Here is a 20,170-nt window from a genome sequence, read left to right on the forward strand (position 1 = left end):
TTTTCTTTCTACAACTAACCTGTTTTTCATTTTGCTTGGATATAGCTGATGCAGATGGTCTAAGAAACGAGGAAAATGCGGAGCTGGGTCAGGCTATTATTCACTGTACACCAGCAACAGGTAAATCTAATAAAGTGCTTTAGCCACATATTGAACTTCATGCACGGTGTTATGCAGACAGCTGTCTGCAGAAGTACACTTCTTTCCTCATTCACTCCATATAGAGAAGGTTAAATTCTATAGCACTTGGGAAACTTCATTTGATGCTAATGTTATTTTAGATGTGCAGTCACAAAGATCTGGCTCAGCTTTAGACACGGCACCGTATGGGAGAACTACATTACCAAAAAACTGAAGTTAGTTTCCATAAGCAGAACATACCAGACTGTGATACTTACATTTGGAGCATGCTGTGTTTAATGCACTGCCCCCTCATTCTGTATCTCTTGTCAATGAAGTATCTGCGGAGCAGATGCTATGAATGCTCATGTTTCAGCAAGAAGTCAGCCTGTGCTTTTAAAAGCTTAAACTGTTGTCATTGGGGTTTAAACTAAGCCTGACGATGTTCTCTTAGCCCCTCCATGGCAGCACTGACAGCAAGAGGGTTGTTGCAAGTAGCTGGAGTAACATCTTAAACTGCTGTGGATATTGGTACAGTAAGTACCCTTATTGGGCATACCAGAGCTCCAGTTTGGGCTTGAATGGCTCACGAGTGTTGAAAGTCTTTGATCTTGTAGACAAATATTTCTGGGCAGTTTCATTGCTGCCCTTCTGCTTATCTTCCTTCCACTGTGCGTTTCCACACACGGCTCCGCTCAGCTCCTAAATTGCTGGCTGTGGTGCCTCCTACTTCCTCACCCTTGCCATGAGCTGTTGAGAGAAACTTTCACACATCTTGTATCCTCCTGTTTGCATGGATAGGAGAACATAGATCAGGGGAGAAGTATGCTTCCAGTGAAGCTGATTCAACAGAAGTTTTCCAAGTTTTATTCTTTTTTTCCTAGACTGGTATTTTAACATCTACTGTGAAAACTTACCTGTTAGCCCTTCATCTTTTGAGATAGTTCTAGCTTTAGTGTACAGAATATTACAAAGATTTCCAGAATACAGTTAAAAAAAAAAAAAAGTGGTCCGAAAGTGAAATACACTACTAACATAACTGTGTGCTATCTGAGAACTAATTTGCTGCTTATGTGCTTTGAGCTCCTGTTTGCAGAATGAGAGTTCAGATGATGCGTTGCACAGGTTTAATCTTTAAAGCCTTTTTGCCCATACCAGAGATGCTGTAGCTCTACAAGGAACTAAAAGCTTGTTTTACGAGTTCACAATTTGCCTTGTTTTTCACCAGTCCCTCCCATGCTAACAACTTATTTTCCCTGCTGTGCTGTTGTCTGGTCATAAGTAGGACACTCCACCCACCACCTAAATTCTGAATCATTGCTCAGCCCGTAGATCCACTTTCCACTTTGCTTAATGGCAGGAATGGATTTTTGAACTCAAGCAGCAAAATTCACTCTCCCTGGCACAAATTTTCCCATTGGGTTTGGAATGTTCTTGTTCTTTGCCTGAAGATGCACCATGATGCAGCAATTAGAGAACAGACTTCAAATTGATTTTGGAAGCACAGCTCGCATTTTAAAATTTCTTAGATAGGAAGTTGTTTTTATTTTTAAGAATATTCAGTTCCCTTGAGGACCTCCTGCTCAGGAATACCTGCAGAAAGAAAGGGAGAAGAGGGAGGGGGATTTACTGCTTGTTCTGCTGGTCTGATAATCCAATTAGCAGCATTATTTTGTTTCTCAGAAATTAAGCTTGCTCATTCAAACGAGCAAAAAAGATTCTTTCCTGTCTTGTCACCTCAGTTATTTCTGCAAATTGCCTGAGGCTTTGGGAGATGTTTGTGCTGATGTTGAAGCTTTCTTTGCAGCCAGCATTAGGATTGGGTTTTGCTTACCTTTCACTTGCCTAAAAAGAGGGTGGGAGCTGCGTGGGGCCAGGACCCAGGGCTCTGGATGCACAGCTCAGGAGCTGTTCTGCCAGCCTGGTTTGGCGGTGGGGTTTGGTGGCTTTTTGCTTTGCCTTCAGCTCACAGAGGGCCTGACTGCATGGAGTGATCCCTTGGTATTGTGTTCAGGACAATTAGCGGAGCCTAATGCGGATAAAGGAGATGTTAAATTCTTCTAATTGTTACATAAAATCAGTGGGATTTCCCTATGGAATAAATAGCAATTAGAAGGATTAGAAGGGTAAGCAGAAAGAGTGACCTTTTTGCTGGTCTTGCCTCATATTACTTTGCTTGTTAGACATTGTTATTTAAACTTTTCTTCTTTTACCACTTAGCTCTTCACCTCAGTGGCAAAAGAAGAAGAAAATCTCTTTTTTCATATATGGCTTTCCAAGCTCACAAAGCTCTCCTGAAAGACAGAGTTGGGGAGAGGACTCATGCTGAATTCCTGTCCCTGTTAAAGCTGATAAACTGAATTTGTTGGCTGTTTTACACGTATTTCCTTGTGATCAGAAGCATCTCCAAAAGGCATGTTTGTAAAGGGTGTTTTCGGAGAGCATGTTAATTTTAAAAAAAAAAAAAGAAATCCTTGCCCCTTATAAGATGGTTTTGAACTTTTGATTTTGTATAGTTGCCAGCTTTTTCATAAAGTATGAAATCTCAAAAAATAACAAAAACAAAAACAAAAAAAACCACAATAATGAAGTATGTGGGGGGCACTAATAAAAGCTATTTTGAGGAGCTAAAAGGTAGTTAAGTGTGTTTACCAAGTTTGTTTAGTTAAAGTATTCCCAAGTGACCATTCATCGCAGTAATTACTATTTCAGGCATAATTAATTAGTAAATAGCTTCAGCAGAACAGCTTACTTTCAAGTGAGTGTTTGGCAGTTCAGCTGGGTACTCTATTCATCAATTAATGAACGAGTAGCACTCTTGGAAGACATTTGAAGATCTTGCTTATTACGGCACAGTTTTTGGGTTTTTTCCCCCCTAAATTTGTTGTCCTTCTGTTTTTGTTTGTTTTTTTTGTAGGTGCTTTTAAGCCTTGTGAATACTTACTGGGAAGCTGGATGATTCGACTTACTGTCTGGTTTATTTTTTTGGTTGCTTTGTTCTTCAACCTGCTTGTCATGTTAACAGTATTTGCATCTTGTGCTCCATTGCCATCTTCCAAACTGTTCATAGGTCTGATTTCCATCTCTAACTTATTTATGGGAGTCTATACTGGTATTTTAACTTTCTTGGATGCTATATCTTGGGGAAGATTTGCTGAATTTGGCATATGGTGGGAGACAGGCAGCGGTTGCAGAGTCACTGGCTTCCTTGCGGTATTTTCATCAGAAAGCGCCATTTTTTTCCTGATGTTGGCGGCTGTTGAACGGAGCTTCTCTGCAAAGGAAATCATTAAAAAGGGGAAAAGCAATCACCAAAAACAGTTTCAGATTGCAGCAGTTCTTGCTTTCCTGTGTGCTGTGGTAGCAGGATGCTTACCACTTTTCCATAAAGCAAAGTATTCGGCGTCGCCCCTTTGCTTGCCCTTCCCCACTGGAGAGACACCGTCCCTGGGCTTCACAGTAACTTTAGTGCTTCTGAATTCGCTGGCATTTTTGCTGATGGCTGTTATCTACACTAAACTGTACTGCAACTTGGAAAAAGAGGACCTCTCAGAAAACTCGCAGTCCAGCATGATTAAGCACGTGGCGTGGCTCATCTTCACAAACTGCATCTTTTTCTGCCCCGTCGCGTTTTTCTCGTTTGCGCCGCTGATCACTGCGATTTCTATCAGCCCTGAGATCATGAAGTCTGTTACCTTGATATTTTTCCCCTTACCCGCGTGCCTGAACCCGGTCCTGTACGTCTTCTTCAACCCAAAGTTCAAGGAGGACTGGAAGCTGCTCAGGCGCCAGGTGAGCAGGAAGAGCGGAGCGGTAGCCATTGCTGTCAGCGCTCAGGGAGGATGCGCCACGCAGGACTTTTACTATGACTGCGGCGTGTACACGCACCTGCAGGGCGGCAGCATCGCCGTGTGCGAGTGCTGCGAGTCGCTCCTCCTGTCCAAGCCCGTGCCATGCAAACACTTGATCAAATCCCACAGCTGCCCCACGCTGGCGGTGGTGTCTTGCCAAAGGCCGGATGGCTACTGGTCGGACTGCGGCACCCAGTCGGCCCACTCTGACTACGCGGACGAAGACGATTCCTTCGTGTCAGACAGCTCAGACCAGGTGCAGGCCTGCGGCCGGGCCTGCTTCTACCAAAGCCGAGGCTTCCCTCTGGTTCGCTACGCCTACAACATACCGAGAATCAAAGACTGAGAGGCTCGGCCGCCGGCTCTCCCGACGAGGAGCTGCCACGCTTCACAGACCGTTGCCTCTTTCAGCCTTTGCGAGCAGGAAGCACTTTTGTAATCATTCTTTAGTGTCATTTCTAAAAGAAGGGAAGTGGGCAGTCATTTCTTGAGCCATACGTTTAAAAAGAATTAAACGAATAAATAAATTGCCCTGACTGTAAATAATTGGTCGACCAAATTTGTTACCCGATGTTTTTTACTCTGTCCAAGCAATAGCGGTTCCTTTTATACCGGTTTTACATGCTGATGATCTGTTTCCACGTTGTACTCCAGTTGTGTTTTACTTCTGCTGTCGGTAAGTTCTGATGTGTTGTTTTTCTTTCTGCCAAAGCACAATATAAAGGACAGCCGTTAATATTAAAGACGTTATTTTTAAATGTGACTTTTCTATAATTAAGCGACAACTTTCTTGCTAGCTTTGTATTCAGCATCGAATCTCAGGATGAATTTTACTGCAGGGCCAAAAAAGGGATTAGTTCTCCCATGCATAACTGTGAGAGCAATATGGGAATACCATTTTTGTTTTGTATTTCAAGCCAACGTTCAGACTTTCTTTTTAAAAAAGGTTGTTGTAATAAAAACACTTGTAATCCGCAATGTCTGCAGAGAATGCAATAAGAACATTGACAGCTGTCAGGAGTAATAGGGCCGAAGATGTTTTTCAGTGACGATGCATTACTTCAGGTGAAGCACAGCCATCTTCTTCAGTATTACGCAGTAGGGTCACGCTGTTGGAAGGAGCTTGGATGCATCAGGCACTGTGTTAGCAGTGCTGCCAGCGTACGCAGCTTGTGGGTTGGTTAAAAAAACAAAAGTCTGGCTCGTGTTCTGCAGCCTGTTGAGTGCTAGTGCTTACCAATGATGTCAGTGTGAGCAGTTGTAGATTTTAGCACGTGGGGAGGAAGCAGAAAGCAATATTCTTTGCAATAGAAGAACAGTGAGTGTCGGTCAGCGCGTTATTTTTAAACCGTTTATGTCCTGAGATCCAAATGATTTAAGTGATCCCAATGTATCTGCATTTAGTTTGAAATCTTGCTATCTGATCGATATGAAATGATGGATGCACAATTAAGTAGTTACGTTGTTTGAACAAATAAATCAGGAGCGAATTTACTGCCATCCCAGTTACTCTGGAAACAGTCTTCTTACGATTTAAAGCTAGATTGCAGTTTTTGAGAATTAACCTGTATATACTGTTCATACAATGAATTTTTATCTTTGTATTGTAAATTATTTGATAGAACACATGATGGGAAATGTGGCTTCACTTCATTTTGTTAATTAAAGCTACCTCCTAAACAATAGTGGCTGCCAGTAGCAGAATGTTTAAAATGTGGTTTATATACTTTTTGCATTGTAAATAGACGTGGTTGTATATTGTCACTGTAATAAAAACAGAATCCTTGTATATCAAAATCATGTAGTTTGTACAAAATATGGGAGGATTATTTACTGTATGCTGTTAATTTTGTAAGCCAAAATATTCACGTGTAAAAACAGGAGAAAACCAATCCAGAACTGTTAGTTCTTATATTTATACTCATGAATATTACATCTGCAATTAGCATGGAATGTTACACTGAAAGCAAATAAAGGGTACATGAACATTGATGGTTATTTATCTGTTTTTCCAAAGCGGAAAATGGTGCACAGGCACAAAACTGCAGACAGCAACCAGCAGAATTAATGTGGTTTGGGTTTGGGGCAGGAAAAAGCAGAAAAATAAGAAAGTTGCCAGTTTACTGTGGATTCAGTGGATTCACCGTTTCTGATTAATGCAGCCTCTTGGTCTGCAGAAGGTTAAAACTTTGAGAGAAGTCCTTACATTTTTGCAAAGCAGTCTCTTTATAACAGACATTATGTATTGCGTTCAAGCTTTTAATATGGCTTGGAAGATGGTACAGATGCTGACTGTTTTTGTGGCATTTCCATTGTTTGAAACCATGATTTTGGAAGAGGTGGTTTATTACCTGGTCCCTCTGTTGGTCGGCTACTCGCAGGTGACAATAATATTTTGGAAAATGAAAACAAATTTCAGATGCCATTTTATAACCAGTAGGAAGGAAATCTGGCTATCGAGCTCCAAAAAGCCAGCTGAATTTTCCACAGTGCTCTTGAGTAAGGATGTGCGTTGTCTTCTGTTTTACAAAATGAGCCTTCACTGAGATGCTTTTGAAATGGTCCAATGTTCTTCATCTGGAGTTGCAGTATTTCATGATGCAGCACTAATGTTGGTTGAGTTGTGCTGGCGGTTATCTTTTAATGCAGTCAGTCCAGTGTCTTGCAACATGCTCAGGTTTTAACAGCTGGTAGAGGAGAAGGAATGCAGGCCGTAGCTACTCAAATTAATTCACTGAGAAGCAGTGCTGCAGAACTTGCCTGTCTCGGTCGCCAAATGCCCAGCACCTGTGGACAATCACTTGGGGAGAATGCAGAGAAATCCAGCCACCAGGTACTTAATCCCTCCTTTGTCACACATCCTTGTTGGAATTCACAGAAACCCTAAGCATCTGCTGTACTGGACTCCAGCACTAGGTGTAGCAGGGCAAAAAGAATTTGCTGTTGACTTTAAACAAATGAAAGCTTTCCAGTAAAGAAAGGATTCGCTTTTTCTTCCTTTTCCTGATGTCCTGAGCAAGAAGCTTTCTGCAGTGGTGCAGAGGGAAAAGCCAAATATTCCACGCCTTCTCCCTGTTAAGTAGTTTATGGACAGCTGACAACTTGCTCTAAGAAAGTATTCAGGTGAGATCCCTTTATCTGAAATTACGAAAATAATTTATTCACTTGACAACTGCTGGGTTTAATTCCCTTCTGACCTCTTCCATCAAGGTAGAAATTCCTGAGTTTAATCACAAATTTACTCAGAAATCTCGGAGTTGTACCGGGATACTTTAAACTTTGATTGTAATTTTTAAGCCTTTGGTTTTAATTTACAGGGTAATGTTTTTAATTAAAAGCACAATGTACAGTTTATTTCATACGTGCTCTCAATTTAATAACTTCTAATTACATAGATGCTTTTGATCTCTTATTGCTAGTATAATAAGTTTATTTTTAGCTGGAGATTTTTAATATTGCCTTTCATATACTCTGCAGTAGAATCTGAGCTATTTACTCTCAAGCTAGTAATTGAATATGATTCAGAAAGTAAGGGAACTAATGAAAGGTGGAATGGGATAATACATGATAAATGACTGTGTTTTATCTACTGCTTGTTGTGCAGGGAGGATGAACGGGCACGTTCCGTATTGTTGCAGTAGTGGCACTGCAGTAGGAAAAAAAAATCATTATTTAGGTTTTATTTGAGAGTACTAGTTAATGGTGAATGTGGCTGTATTTACTATGAGGAAATTGTTCAGATTTGAGGGTAACAACTTACGAGTTTTACCATTGGTTTCCAGTAACAAAAGGATGCATAGCTCACTAGTGCCTTCTGCAAATGTCAGTCCCAGAGTAAGCAAATAAATCTGCTAAAAACTGAAGTTTTAAATGAGGGCTGAGGTAAAGATTTTGCATAAGTAGCTCAAAAAATGAAGGCTGTTCAACAGTAGTAGTGCTATGATCTCCAACCAGTACAAAAACAGATGCATTTTGATTACATAGAAGCTGAAATCCAGCCAACTGAGTGGAGCAGGAATCATGCTATTGCACTGTAAAGCTTATTGCATTGTAAAGCTTTTTGCTATTGCATTGTAAAGGGTTTTCACTGTAGATTTGTTTCATAGGATTCTTGCATGTTCCCTTGAAGAGAGAAGCTCATTCTCAAGGCTGCAGTCCTTGAAAAAGAGATGGCTCTGTATTTGCAATGAACAGAAAGCCTGAACTGGGACCAGTAGTGGGAATGGCATTCTGCAGAGGTGAAAATGGGCTGGAAAATGAAGGAAAACTGAAGCAATCCGAGACCACTTGAATTAAGCAGAACTACAGATAGAGGCATAAAAATACTGGTGCACAGGCAGAGAGCGCTTGGTCAGCTCTGTAAGTGTGGAGCTAAGTAGCTTTGTGCGGCACCACTTTTCTCCACGTCACAAAGTGCAAAGGCTCAGACTTCTTAACCTGAACTACGTTTATTCCGATTATTTTGTGTCTTTTCAGTTGGCAAGTAAAATGTAGACATACATTCTTCGTGGGCGTCTGGTTGGTTGGTGTCAGCTAACTAAAGGTATGTAGCCTATGCCTTAGCTTGTTCCTTCATTTAGTTCACTTATTTTTTAGCTGGATTGTTTTATCTTCTTTCTGTGTTCCTGAATGCACATGTGGAACTAGACGTGACTTCTGAGAGCAATCTCGTTTGATTCTTCTTGTTAAATCTGATTAGTGTTAATTAAATTCAACCGAGAGGTTCCTGACGTTCTCTGAGGCTGAGCTGATCAGATTACAGTTAAATTTCAAAAAATGTTTCAGAGGAGTTGTTGGCAAATTTCACATTTCATAGAGTTGTCAAATCACGGTAGCTAATAATTCATAGTAGCTTATTTAGGTCTAGAATTGACTTCATTTCTGTTTACAGAAACTTACAGGTGTTTCGTCACCTGTAAAATTAGTTTCTCTGCACCATTTTCTATGGAAAATGGTTTTTCAAGTAGTGTGGATGACAGTTAGGAATTACATAAGCACATTGTTAGGATCATTTGGAAGTTCAGGTGTGTCATTGAACAGACCCAACTTGTAGGTCCATGAGCATGGGTTTACTCTGAATTTAACTCCCTCTTGCTATATAGCTTAAAGCACGCAGTCTGTGATGGTGTAAATTTGGTTAGCTCTGAAAGACTGAGCTTAAGTTTTTGTCACTTCTGAGGTGAGCACTTTTGGCAGGTTTTTCACAACAGTAACAGCTGTAGGGGCATGTGGGTGTGTGCACACGTGTGTGTATATATGTGGATGCTTACATATGTATTCATTCTCTACATCGTTTGTGGCAACTTTTGTTCTTCGTCATGTCAGCCTGGGTTTAGGCTTTAGTAATAACCATATTTAATTATTGCCACGGCAGATGGATTTTATCATAGAATCATAGAATGGCCTGGGTTGAAAGGGACCTCAGAGATCATCTAGTTTCAAACCCCCTGCTATGTGCAGGTCGCCAGCCAGCAGCCCAGGCTGCCCAGAGCCACATCCAGCCTGGCCTTGAATGCCTGCAGGGATGGGGCATCCACAGCCTCCTTGGGCAACCTGTTCCACTGCCTCACCGCCCTCTGTGTCAAAAACTTCCTCCTAATATCCAACCTAAACCTCCCCTGTCTCAGTTTAAAACCATTCCCCCTTGTGCTGTTATTACCAACCCATGTAAACAGCCATTCCCCCTCCTGTTTATATGCTCCCTTCAAGTACTGGAAGGCCACAATGAGGTCTCCCCGGAGCCTTCTCCAAACTGAATTTCTGCTGTTTCAGTAACTGTAATTGCCCAGAAAATGAATTGGCTTTCATAAGATATACTGAAATTATCTTGGTCTGCAGCTTGTTGACATACTTGGCGTTTTCATGCCTGTCACAATGTGAAGCTTTGCTCATGCTGTTTGCTTAGCAGGGCATCAAACAACTTTATTTTAGTATGTACAGGGACACATATGCTGTACGGATATAGATACAGGTCGTTTGTATGTTGCAAAGCTTGACAGGTTGCATACTGTACTTGGTGTTGTATGATCTGAAAAGCAAGCCAACAAAATGCTTGTAACTTTACTCAGCGTGATGCTTGGTTTCTAGTGATACTTTTGTCTCCAGTGCTTGAATCGTTTTGTTACTCTGACTGGTGTCATCAGTTGTCTATTAGAGACTGTAGCTAGTGAGACTTGAACCTATTGGTTGATCAGCTCCATGATCTACTTATAAGTGCTTAGAGTTCCTTCAACACCAAGAATATGGATTTGCTGCTTCGTGATGCAGTCAGCGTTACAGGGCTGCTTAGATCACAGTCTGCCGGGTTGTTTTTTTTTGCGCGTTTCTATCCGCTCGAGCGCAGGAGATTGCCCCCTCAGCTCTGCCTTGTGAGGCCCATCTGAGCGCTGTCTCCACAACGCGCATGCGCGGGGCGGTGCCGCTTGCCGGTCTCCATGGCGGCGGCGCTGTGGCCGCCGGGAGCTCCGCTGTGGTGGAGGCTTGCGGTGCTGCGCGGGAGCGTGTAAGAGCTTCCCTCCGAGCCGTCGGCCGCCATGCGGAGGGCCGCGCCGCCGCCGTCCTTCAGCAGCTCGGAGGGCGAAGAGCCGCTCAGCCCTTCCAGCTGCTCCTTCTCCTCTTCCGGGCGCGGCTTCCGCGAGGAAGAGGAGGAGGAGGAGGAGAGGCCCGGTTCGCTCTCGAATACGGCCTCCCGTTGGGGAGTGAGCAGGTCGGTGGGGCGGGGGAAGGAGAGCTTGTCTCTGAGATGAGCAGTGAGGGAAGGCGGGACGCTGAGCTTCGCCTTGTTTCTTGAAAGAAGAGCTAAACATCCAAGAGAAATCTGGAGAACAGTGAGAAACCTTGGGTTGAAGCAGCCTGGCAGCCTGCTTGCAGTCTTTCCTCTTCTTTTACACCTTTTAAGCTGGAGGAGGGAAAATTTAGATTGGATGCCAGGATAGTTTTTTACAGAGAGAGCGGAACAGGCCTGGTCCAGTTCTGGATCTCACAGCTGGCAGCTCTGCCTGTGGCAGGGGGTTGGAGCTTGGTGATCCTTGGTGATCCTTCTAACCCAAGTCATTCTTTGGCTCTCTGATCCTAATGGGTGCCCACCAGATGTTCATCTAGTAGCTACCCCGTGTAAGTGCCAAGATTGCAGGTATGATAATAACAGCCATTTCTTGCACAGCCACTCCTCCACTGTATCTCAAAGAGTTGGTGTGTGGTGGTGGTCTCTTGAAACTACGTAAATGTCTGCCTCCGGCTAACTTGTAACATGGGAAAATTAGCATTTGTAGAAGAGAAGAGCTGAAATTGAGGCCTTGTGTAATGGTCATAATTTCAGTATAGATCAGTATTATGTCAGTGACTTGTATGTGGATTCTGCTCATCAAACTTCAGTACTGTGCCAAACTCATCTAAACCAATTTAGATACTTGTATTTAAATACAAATGTATGCTTGAGAGTGCACTACTTTATCAAGTCTGTTATTTTAATTACTCTGATGAAGGCTATGAATATGCTGGCGTCCTAGCAGGGGATGCTACGAAATTCAGGTTTTGTGTGGATCATAACACATCACAGCAGGTGGACAGCTCTGTGCAAGGAGTTCTACGCCTGCAATGCTCTTCTCTGCAGGTTGTCTATGTGTGTTCTGTGTGCAAGACTTTATATATGTTTTATTTTTAAACGTATGCATAGAAGATTCATTTCAGGAGCATTATGTAATATGCTTGTTTGGGTGCCTCTTTCATAGCTTAAGTTAAGCAAGCAGAGTTGCTCCCTGTAGTGAAGTGTGTAGGTAGGTGTTTCTGGAGTGCATGTGTTCATATAAAATATTAATGTGAAGTCTGATCTCATTGTTTTGTTGCTAAGAAAAAATTCTTGTAAGAGAGAGAAGAGCTTAAAGAAATCTTCTGGCATGCTTTCAATTAAAGCCTACTGTACTCTCTTGCTTAGGAGGGAGTACAGGTACAGAATATTGTAAAATATATTTCTGGCCTGGAGGTAGGATCGCTGCATTACTCATGAGTAAAGTTATGAGTGAGTTATGCAAAGTGTTCTGCTAAATGTCTTACCTTGTATAATATCACTAAGTGTGCACAAGCCGTATTTTTTAAGGTGTATTTCCTTTGAGCCTCTCAGTGACAGAAATGCTTCCATGTTTCTGATGTTGGATTTGATTAGTTCATAGAAGGTAACGTTTGAACCTCTTCCACAGTATGGAACAGAAAGAAAAGTCACAAGCTAGAACTTGGTAACTAGAATGCAAGGGGGATGGTGAGGAACACAAGAAGAATGCTGTTTACCATCCTGGAGGTTACTACACAAGTGGAAGAATAATGTAATTTTTGCTACAATAGAGAGAAATGTGGATTTTTTGAGACAACAAAACTGGATGGACTTTCAGTCAAAGTTCTGACAGATAACGTTCCTGTACGTTTCTCATTTTTTGCTCAGGAAGGATGATGACTCTGAAATAACAGAAGCAAATGAGCGCTCGCCTTTGAAAGATCATCTTTCACCATGGGAAGAATGGTTCATTGGAAAAGAGAAGGAACTACGTGCCCACTTACAAGCTAGAGCTGCAGAGGTGAATGTATCTTAGCTTGACATAAAATCTACTAGCAAATAGCAAGCATCAAATGCCAGGATTTTATTTTCTGTTGGTCTTAGAAAAACTAGCCATGACAGGATGTGTGCTGGGTGTAAGCACTGCATGCTGCTTGGTTGTACATGAGGCACAGCGTTGTTACCCACTCAGTGGGTAATTGCACAACTGCTTGGTGTCGTTTCCCAGGCTGTGCTGCTCTATCCCAGGACTTCTTTCCCTCCTTCCATCTTTTGTCCCGCTTGCAAACCAGCAGTTCTTGAATGCTGAGACTGGGGCAGAAGTAAGTGAGAGCGCCCTATCTTTTTGTGATTAATATATTTGTTGTTGCAGTTGATTGAATGATACTATTGTTGAAAGTCAAATTGGAAGAACTGGGTAGTGGTTAGAATAATCGCATCAAAGGTAGATATTTTCTCACTTAAGTTACTGATTTACCGTTTGACCTTGAACAGCAGCCTCACTTTTCTGTGATTCATTTAATCTGTAAAGTGTATGTAACATGTATGGGTTGCCTCAGGCTCTTTCTGTAACTCCCAACACTGGAAGGTCTTAAAACAGTGTTTTAGAGGTCAGCATAACACCAAAATAACACTGAACTTGAGCAACATTTTCTGATCTGTTCGTATTGTCTACACGTTTCACATCTTTCCTTTTAGATTCTAGTTTCGCAACTGTCCCCCTGTTTTGATTTCTAAGCATGAAAAAAAAGCCATTCTGCTGTCATACAGCAAATAGGTTTGTTTGAGGACTTCTCATATGGTCTTGATGTATTACATTATCTTCATCATGATTTTTCTTTATTGATTCATTTCCTCAAAGAGTCATAAGTGTGTATTTACTGTGTCTTACAAAGATGATATACTTCAGAATTTCTTCTGTTGCATTTAAAATATGGATCTTATTCTGAAACTCGGTGAAATCCTTAAAAATTTTGATTTCTTTAAACTTGGGCTTAAGCCCTGATGTTCCTATAGTTTTGATATTAAATGTCACAGATCAATACATCGCTTAGCTTTGATGCCTTCCTAAATACAGAGTAGTAAATCATCTAAATTTTAAGTATTGCAGAAAAGTAGTAATACCACTTGAGATCCCATTGAGTGATGTTTAAATGAGCCAAGGAACGATTTCTGTTGAAGTAATTCTGAGCCCAACAAAAATATCTGTTTCCAGTTCACAGAATCACAGAATGGCCAGGGTTGGAAGGGACCCCAAGGATCATGAATCTCCAACCCCCTGCCACACGCAGGGCCACCAACCTCCACATTTCACAGCAGCCCAGGCTGCCCAGGGCCCCATCCAACCTGGCCTTGAACACCTCCAGGGATGGATGGGGCATCACAGCCTCTCTGGGCAGCTGTTCCAGCACCTCACCACTCTCATAGCAAAGAACTTCCCCTGACATCCAACCTAAATCTGCCCTCCCTCAACTCCAAACCATTTCCCCTCGTCCTGCTGCCATCTCCCCTTTCCAAGAGCTGACTCCCCTCCTGTTTGTAGGCTCCCTTTAGGTACTGAAGGCTGCAATGAGGTCACCCTGCAGCCTTCTTTTCTCCAGGCTGAACAAGCCCAGCTCCCTCAGCCTGCCTTCGTACTGTAAAAGTTCTACATTTCCATTGGTTATATTTCATAATGTTTCTGTGTTAACTGTCATTCATTTTTTGCAAAATCTTGAAGTGTTCCAAATGTAATGCTTAATAATATATTTTTTTTTTAAACTTCAGCACTGTTTCCAGTATTGAGCATGCTGGTATATGTGGTCATGACATGTTAAAGATGTGTGCTTTTTTTTTTTTTTTTGATTAGGAGATGAATATACAACTTGAGAAAATGAAGGAAAAGGAAGAATTTGAGAGAAGGAAAAGGACAGCTGAAAAGAAGCTCAGAGAATGGATGGAAAAAAAAAGAGAAGAGGTAAATTATATGTCATCTGCCAGTATGCTGGCACATGTTGTGCTTAAGTAAACCTGAGCGCCGTTTATTTAGACTGTTTGGACAGCCATGTTTTTAGTTTGCTGAAAGAAAGTCTGTTTCAACTGAAAGTTACAAAAACATGCTCACACAGTTAACCAATTTTCCAAGACTGATTTTTTTTTTGTAATTTTTTTTTCCCAAAGACATTTGTTTTCTGAATAGTCAGGTAACTGATAGCTGTCTCACATCTTGTGCAGCAGCCTGCTAATTACAGCTGGGGTTCTGATCTTTGGTGTACCCTAAGCTTTCTGGCTTCCTAGGCTCAACGCCTTAGCATATTGATTATAGTCTCCAACTTAACTGCAGTGCCTTGTACACCAAACAGAGCCAGGAAAAGGATTCAGTTAAATACCATTGTGGACAGGAAAATAGTATGGTGGAGTTGAGAGAGATAATTGAGGTGTGAGGCCAGATTCAGGATATTATCGGTAGCCCACAGCTTGCAACTGGGAATTTCTTCATTTAAAAAGTCATTTCACAATGGGATCAGGCAATCCTTTTCAGCTCTCTGGAGAGGATGCCAAAATCCCATGTCAGAAGCAGCCAGAATCCTGATCTCAAGAGGACACTGTACAGCTCTCTGTAATACAAACACTGTGTGTCCTGAGTGGTAAAAATAGAAGAGTTGGGGAGATTTGGTTTTGTTTAGCCCCTGGTAATTCATGGGCATATTTGCTCACTGTCTTATGGTCTGTAGCAATTCCAATGTCTTACTGTTCCGTACTGCTGGTTCTCAGTAAAATCAGAGGAAAGTTTCCCAACAGCAGTGCTTTGGCTAGGTATCAAGGCCTAATTTAGTCTAGGACCCCTAGAAAAACTTGTGTTTGAACCTAGCTCCCTAATTTCTCCTAGCTTCATTGCTGACTGGATGATTAGCATAACCTTGAACCACAGCAATCCTGATTTAAGCATTTGCTGTGATGAGGAAGGGGACCTTCCTTACTGAAGTATTCAGCAAAAAGCATAGGATTGATCATTCAGCACAGTGACATTTTCCCCTTCTAAAACAGAAATTAACAGCTTCCTGCAACTATTCATTGGCTTGAACGAGTGTGATTACATGTTAAAATGGTTCACTTCGCAGCTCAAAACTGAATATTCTCTTTGGGTGTCCGTCTATCTCAGTCAGCTTCTGTACATCTCTACCTCTTTATGTCCTCCCTGTAACTTTGTGGGTTTACTGGTTAACTCCTTCCTTTCTGTTGGCAGTGGGATGGGCAGGTCTTTTTGATGGCAGCATCAGCTCAGAGAACAGCAGGGGGGAAGAAAGTATTTGTGTTTGGACTTGTACGTGTTATGTTTTGGAAGCTTATGGTCATTCTTAGGCCACGTCCCAAGCACTTACCAATAGTAATCTGTTTTTCATTTCAATCAGATGATTCACTGGCTTGTCTTTTCTGTAAACCACTCTCAAAGCAAGAAAAAACTGATTTTGAAGGCTTAGCTTTCTCTAGAGTTTTAACATTTCTGCAGCATATTCCTCCGCAGTGCAAGTCTTCACAAGATTGCCTGTGGATAACACTTACTGAATGATAAGTATGTCAATTCAGTGGCTAAATCTGTGTTTGTGACAGATTTCATGTGAAGTTTAAGGTTGGATTCATGAACACTTGCTATGATTTTTCTCAGAAAATATAATTGCATGTGCAAAAGGTCTCTATTTCCTCCTGTTAGTGTGAGAAGGTGCTCCTTGAGGACAAAACTCAGTTTTCTTCACTAAAATAACTATTAAGCACTCACCCTGTTTGTATCCTGTTGGTGATTCTCTCCTCTTTGTAGAGAATGCAGAAAGTGCTTCACAAGAGATGATCCTCTCAGGGATGTTACCTTTGTGATCTCTGCAAATCTGAATCCTTCCCCTTTGCTGAGTACTGTACTGATGAAGGCAGTGAGGGATGCTTGAGTGTACTTGAAACTTTTCCCTTCATCTTGAGCACAAAGTCTTTCAGCAGCCCCAGGACGCTGCTGGAAAAATCTTTATAAGGCAGATCCATGCCAGAATATTTGTGTGGGCCTGGAAGAATTCTGCTCTTTTTCTATGTATCAAGCCAGTAGCACTTGGTTACGTGGCAGTGTCAGTTGTAGGGCTCTGACTGTTCCATAGAGTCCATTAGCTTCAAGTTAGGAAGAAGTACTTGAGGACAGTATTTATTTAATGTCATCACATGTGATGTGAGATTCGCATGCTTCCAGTCGCTTTGCATACCTAATTTTTGAAAATCAAGGTGTGGTCACCATTTAATAAACTTGGGTGCGTGTAAGTTTTTGTGATTTCGAAGGTTGAGAGTGAACTGTCAGAACATTCTAAGCTGTGAAACGTGTATGGAAATACAAAGGAATTTTGCAGCTCACGAGGAAGGAGAAACTTAGTAAAAATCAGCTGTCAGGTGCTATTGTGGTTCTAATAATGCCTTCAAAATTTACAAATCACTGAGATACCAGACCTCTGCTGGGCAAAAATAATTTTACTTTCTCTGTCTCTGAAGGTTGAGTCATTTGTGGGCAGACAGTAAGTTGTCTGGTTTGTTCTGTTTTAGATGTAATAGAGCTCTGTGTTACAAGTCACAGCAATATTGGTCAAAATATTTTAACTCTGAAGGTATCTCCAGGCCTGGATTTAGATTCCAGAAGAAAATTTGAAACCAACACTCAAATCTTTTTCTTCATTACTGTTAGGCTTACGGATAAAAAATGAGCTGTGTATGATTACAAGTGCTGGAAAAGCAAAGCTGTCCAACGTCACGTTTTCATTGTTAAAGTAGCCTTATTTTGAAATGGATTTGACTGGTGCACAGAACTGCACTTTGAGCAAAGCCATTAGAATGTATCTTAATGTTTCTGATACGTTCAAATGATTGCTTGATTGCTAATTGCTGTCGTTAGACTCCTGTTCAGTAACAAGCTCTTTGCAGACAACTTACAGCTGAACTGTGAAGTTTAAAAATAAAGGAATTGACATCCTCCAATCCCCCGGTCATCATAGGTCTAAAGTTTGAATAGACCTTGAAAATTAACTGCTGGCTCATTCCTTTAGGTTAGAATCAGTGGCTGTGAAAGCTGATTTTCTTCATGTCTGTTCATTGTCATGCTTTTTTTTTTTTTGACTTCACTCTCAGAATCTTGTCTCTCATGGTTGAGGAGCAGTACACAGAACTCATTGGTTTATAAAACCTTTGTCCTTCCAGGCTCCCTTTCTTCTTTACTCTACATCCTCTTCCAGATATTTCTGAAAAGAACTGGGGGTGGTTTTGATTATGGACTTCTATACAGTCTCACACTAAATGTTCTTCATGTAAACAGGGTCCCAGCCTCTCCTGTTATAATTCTAAGCATAATCTGGGTTTAAGGTTTCAAGACTGCTGTGCTTACAAGTCCATATGTGAAGAACCCCAGTTACACAGACCAACTCCTGTTGTTCTGCTCTATTTGTTGAGTAGGAAGCTTGTAGTTAACAGTAGTAAAGTTTCTTCTTTACCTAACTGTTGATCCACAGATGTGAATCTCCTTGGTTCCTATCAACAGCTGTGGGATTGAATGCTTAAATTAGGTATATTTAAGTAGTGATATAGTGATTAATTGCTATCAAATCAGAGTACCAGCTGCTTTGAGAAATGCATCGTGGATGCACGGACTGTGAAACGTCTGTAAAAAATAATGTGACCATTTAATTCCTTAGAGTGTTATGTTATAAATTCCTTACAGAAACCTCTTGTGAATTCATGCAGGATAAAGTAGTTAGATTAAAGGTAAGGACTGACAACAGCAGTTTTTGATTAAACACTTAAATTGACACGGATGCAGTTCTTTTCACTGTCTACACTCCATTTAATGTGTTTTCCAATTCTGTGAAATCCACCTTTATTAGCTGCTGAACTACTTCATTTTTATAATGTTGGTAGAATATAAACTTAGAAATATCAAGATAAAGTTTGTGTATGTACTTAGGTTTATGTATAGGAACTTCCATTATATACTGTTGGCTAGCCCTGGTAGGCAGCCAAGCACCACACAGCTGTTCTCTCACTTTCCTCTGTATCTTCCAGTGCAACAGCAAGATGGGAAAGAGAGCTGGAAGAGTGATTGCAAGAAAGCTCAGGAGTTGAGATAAAAAGTGTTTAATAGGTGTAAAGCAAAAGCTTCATGTGCAAGCAAAGCAAAATCAGGAATTAATTTACTGCTTTCTAAGTGCAGACATCTAGCCATTGCCAGGAAAGCAGGGCTTTGTTGTGCCTAAAGGTTATTTAGAAAACAAACGCTGTAATTCCAAATGTCTCCCTCCCTCTCCTGCTCCTTCCTCCTAGCTTTCACTGCTGAGCATGACATCATGTAATATGGAATATCACTTTGGTCAGTTTGGGTCAACTGTCCTGGCTGCATCTCCTCCCAGCTTTGTGAGAACCCCCAGCCTTCTTGCTGGTTGGACAGCATGAGAAACAGAAAGCCTTGAGACTGTTCACTCTTATAGAAAATGCTGGTGTGTTACCAACATTGTGTTGGTCACAAATCCAAGACAGAACCATATAAGCCACTATGAAGAAAATTTAATGCCAGCCCAAACCTGTATGTGTGTGTAATACACATTTGTAAGAGTAACTGGAATCTCAAAAGCAGAATGTTTGCATCCAAACAGCTGTAATTCTCTAACTCATCTTGTTAATATCCTTTAACTTGCATGTAATACATTGTTATATGAATGTGGTATCCAGCAAAGCTGAGAGAGTAAGGAGTAAAATTACACACCTTGCACTGAAATAAAAAAAAAATCTGCTCCCAACATTAATTTGACTAACATCTCAAACGTGTTGTTGTTCATAAGAGAACAAGACATTGCAAAAAAGATGTTACTCTTAGAATTTTTATGGCCAGATTTTTTATTCCTCTTCGATTTCTTTCAGCAAGACTTCCTTACTTGCTGAAAATCACCACCATCATGTGAAAAATTACAGGATGGGAGAATTTGCTGTTGCTGGTTTTTCATTGAGGAAAACATCTTTTTATCATTTATTTTGCTTTTGGCTGACGGTCCTTTTAAGGAAGAAGCAATAGGAAATATGGAAGTTGGAACCATCACGAATGAAATAATGAATGGCAATATTCTTGGAGACAACTTCTCTTTCTTGATATGCTGTATGATTCCTTACAGAAGAGAGACTCACATCACAACCCTTTTTCCAAAGACTGCTGAATGCTTGTTACCTCTCACCATTGTTAATACAGCATACGGACTGTTCAGCAGTTCCAGCATGACTTTCAAGCTAGAAAGTCGTGCTCATGCTGCCTTTCTTCCAGTTAATGAATATTTCATTATATTTATGAGGGAGTGATATTTCTAAGCATCTAAACCTGGAATGTGGAATACATTACAGAATAGTTTTTTTTTTTTTTTAATACAGTGTTTGATGTCTCTTCACATTGCATTTATCTTTGAGGTTGTGCAAGGCCAATCTGTATAACTTTAGATTGTACCCGAATCTTATTTGTGTAAGGCTTACTTTTAGATTTCTGTAGTAGAATGAACCAATTTCTCACATTTAGTGTTAAAGTTAATTGTGGGTAGTCTTGCAGAGCTTGAATTCGGAGTGACAGATGATTAAAATGAGAGTAATTGTGTTTTGTGGCAGCTTTCACGGAGTCTGT

The 20,170-nt window shown here is 41.1% G+C and overlaps 2 protein-coding genes across 14 annotated transcripts in view; both read left to right on the top strand.

Annotated features, from left to right (window-relative positions):
• Positions 1-5,963, top strand: part of LGR4 (leucine rich repeat containing G protein-coupled receptor 4) — a 59,020-nt gene extending 53,057 nt beyond the window's left edge. The window contains exons 17-18 of the mRNA XM_042837253.1: positions 46-120; positions 3,038-5,963. Of these exons, the coding sequence (XP_042693187.1) occupies positions 46-120; positions 3,038-4,317 (1,355 nt within the window). The 3' untranslated portion in view covers positions 4,318-5,963. The remainder of the gene's footprint in view (positions 1-45; positions 121-3,037) is intronic.
• Positions 5,964-10,454: 4,491 nt separating this feature from the next.
• The window catches only part of CCDC34 (coiled-coil domain containing 34), a 69,493-nt gene continuing 59,777 nt past the window's right edge, over positions 10,455-20,170 (top strand). For 8 of the 13 annotated variants that reach the window (XR_006171768.1, XR_006171767.1, XR_006171771.1 and 5 more), the window contains exons 1-3: positions 10,455-10,677; positions 12,406-12,538; positions 14,366-14,473. Coding sequence is in view for 3 of the 13 variants with exons in the window: in XM_042837332.1 (XP_042693266.1) it covers positions 10,505-10,677; positions 12,406-12,538; positions 14,366-14,473 (414 nt within the window). In the remaining 10 variants the exon portion in view is untranslated. The remainder of the gene's footprint in view (positions 10,678-12,405; positions 12,539-14,365; positions 14,474-20,170) is intronic. The other 5 variants (XR_006171774.1, XR_006171773.1, XM_042837332.1 and 2 more) reach the window with 3 other exon arrangements.

This window comes from Centrocercus urophasianus, unplaced genomic scaffold (assembly GCF_019232065.1).
Source record: "Centrocercus urophasianus isolate 14NV4802_14NV808 unplaced genomic scaffold, USGS_Curo_1.0 seq_7, whole genome shotgun sequence".
In the NCBI taxonomy this organism is placed as follows: domain Eukaryota; kingdom Metazoa; phylum Chordata; class Aves; order Galliformes; family Phasianidae; genus Centrocercus; species Centrocercus urophasianus.